The sequence below is a fragment of the Apteryx rowi genome, unplaced genomic scaffold (assembly GCF_003343035.1).
Source record: "Apteryx rowi isolate R43461 unplaced genomic scaffold, aptRow1 scaffold_16, whole genome shotgun sequence".
Classification (NCBI taxonomy): Eukaryota; Metazoa; Chordata; class Aves; order Apterygiformes; family Apterygidae; genus Apteryx; species Apteryx rowi.
Genome location: NW_020447863.1, coordinates 741,015 through 742,881, shown reverse-complemented (window position 1 = coordinate 742,881; position 1,867 = coordinate 741,015). Strand labels below are relative to the sequence as shown.

The 1,867-nt window shown below is 70.8% G+C and overlaps 1 protein-coding gene across 1 annotated transcript in view; it reads right to left on the bottom strand.

The window, feature by feature from the left end:
* The window catches only part of FPGS (folylpolyglutamate synthase), a 4,410-nt gene extending 2,610 nt beyond the window's left edge, over positions 1 to 1,800 (bottom strand). Inside the window, exons 1-8 of the mRNA XM_026059778.1 lie at positions 1,555 to 1,800; positions 1,398 to 1,451; positions 1,204 to 1,268; positions 1,018 to 1,132; positions 666 to 743; positions 412 to 473; positions 188 to 290; positions 20 to 106 (exon numbers count right to left, since the gene is read on the bottom strand). Of these exons, the coding sequence (XP_025915563.1) occupies positions 20 to 106; positions 188 to 290; positions 412 to 473; positions 666 to 743; positions 1,018 to 1,132; positions 1,204 to 1,268; positions 1,398 to 1,451; positions 1,555 to 1,800 (810 nt within the window). The remainder of the gene's footprint in view (positions 1 to 19; positions 107 to 187; positions 291 to 411; positions 474 to 665; positions 744 to 1,017; positions 1,133 to 1,203; positions 1,269 to 1,397; positions 1,452 to 1,554) is intronic.
* Positions 1,801 to 1,867: the final 67 nt, after the last annotated feature.

Sequence of the window (1,867 nt, the reverse complement as noted above, 5' to 3'; positions counted from 1 at the left end):
GAGCACGCCGCCCGCCCGCCGCACTCACCGCGCGCTCGCGGGCACGGTCCCTCAGCACCTCCAGCGGCCGCTCGGGCTGCGCCACCGTGAACGCCGGCACGCCGGGCTGCAAAGGACACGCGTGCACGGTCAGGGCCGCCGGGGCCCGGGAGCGAAGCCCGCGGGTGGGGGCATCGGGGCTGGCTACCTTGAAGATGCCCCCTTTCTGCCAGGCGATCTTCTCCAGGGTGTCCCCCAGGATGCTGGTGTGGTCGATGCCCAGGGAGGAGACCCCGCACACCACCGGCTTCCTGCGGACGGGCAGCGCCTGAGCCGCCGGGCTCCGGCGTCGCTCCGCAGGAGGCGGACACCAGGCTCGGGCGCCCCCGGGGACGCGCGGGAACCGGGCTCGGCTCCCCGCGGCGCTCCTACCTGATGATATTGGTGCAATCATAGGCACCACCGATGCCGACCTCCACCACCGCCAGGTCCACCTGGAGACAGACAGACACAGGAGCGGTTACGGGGCCACCAAGATCTCGGAGTGGAGAGATCTCAGCTGGATTCGGCCTTGGCATCCCGCTCCATGGTCAAACCAGCTCTGCCCCGCGCCACGGCCAGACCTGGACCCCCAAGGTCCTGGCCCACATGAGGTCCGTGTTGCGATGCAGCCCCTCACCACCTACCTTCTCCTGCAGGAAGACGTGAAAGGCCATGATGGTGAGGAAGCGGAAGTAGGCTGGCATGCTGGCACGCGCCGGGTCCTGCGGGAAACGGGGGTGTGAAGGAGAGACACGTGGTGGCAGCAACCCCAGCTCCGCTCCCAAACCAGAGATGCACGGCAAGCTGGGGATCACCCCAACGCCCCTTCTCCCAGCCTGCGTGGGGAAACCGAGGCACGGGCCACGAAGCGGCTGCAAGCAACAACTTGGCCAAAGCTGACGCTGGGAGCAAACAGGGCCGGGATGCTCCCGAAGGACTGGAAACCCCGAAGCAGCCAGCGCAGGGCACCTATTTCCCCCGAAATGACGTCCCCACCTTGGTCTCCTCCAGCCGGTTGTAGACGAGCCAGAAGTACTTGCTGAAGAGCTCCTTGCTGATGGGCTGCCCGTTGATGCGGATCCTCTCGCGCACTTGCACCAGGTGGGGGGAGCTGGGGGGAGCGAGGACACGGTCAGGCCCGGCCCCCGGCGCCCCCCGGTCCCCCCAGCCGCTGCTGCCCACCTGTAAAAGCCCGTCTTGAGCCCGTAGCTGCGGAGGACGCGCTCCGCGAAGGCGCACACCGAGCCCTGCAGGAGACGGCAGCGTCAGCCCTTCCCAGCGCCGCCGGGGCCCCGAGCGCCCGCGCCGCCGAGCCCCCACCGGGGCGCCGGAGCCAGAGCCCGTCCCGGCTCAGCCCAAGCGCCCGCCGGCCTCACCTTGCCCTTCGTCCCCGTGACGTGGATGATGTTCAGTCGATCCAGGTCCTCGACCTGCCGGAGGTCAACGAACCCGTGAGACCCCCCTTTGCAGCCGGGGCCGGGGCGCGCCGGAGCGGCACACACCGCGGGACGGGGACGCGGCGGCCGCTCTCACCTTCAGCCCGCTGCGCTCCAAGAAGCCCTTCATGGCCTCCAGCTGGGCCCGGGGGTCGCCGCGCTCCCGCTTCACCTGCTCCAGGTAGCTGGCGTTGGTCTGCAGCGTGTTGAGGGTCCGGATGGCGTCCTGAAACGGCGCCGGGCGGTCAGGCACGCGCGACGGTGGCACCGCGGCCGCTCGAGCCACGCCACGCAGCTCGGCCCCGGCGTCCGGCCCCGGCGGCAGCACCGTCGCCTCAGCCATGGCTCCTCTCGCCGCCCCGCGAGCGCTCCCAGGGCCGGGCTACTTATCTCGGCGGGCAGGCGGGCGG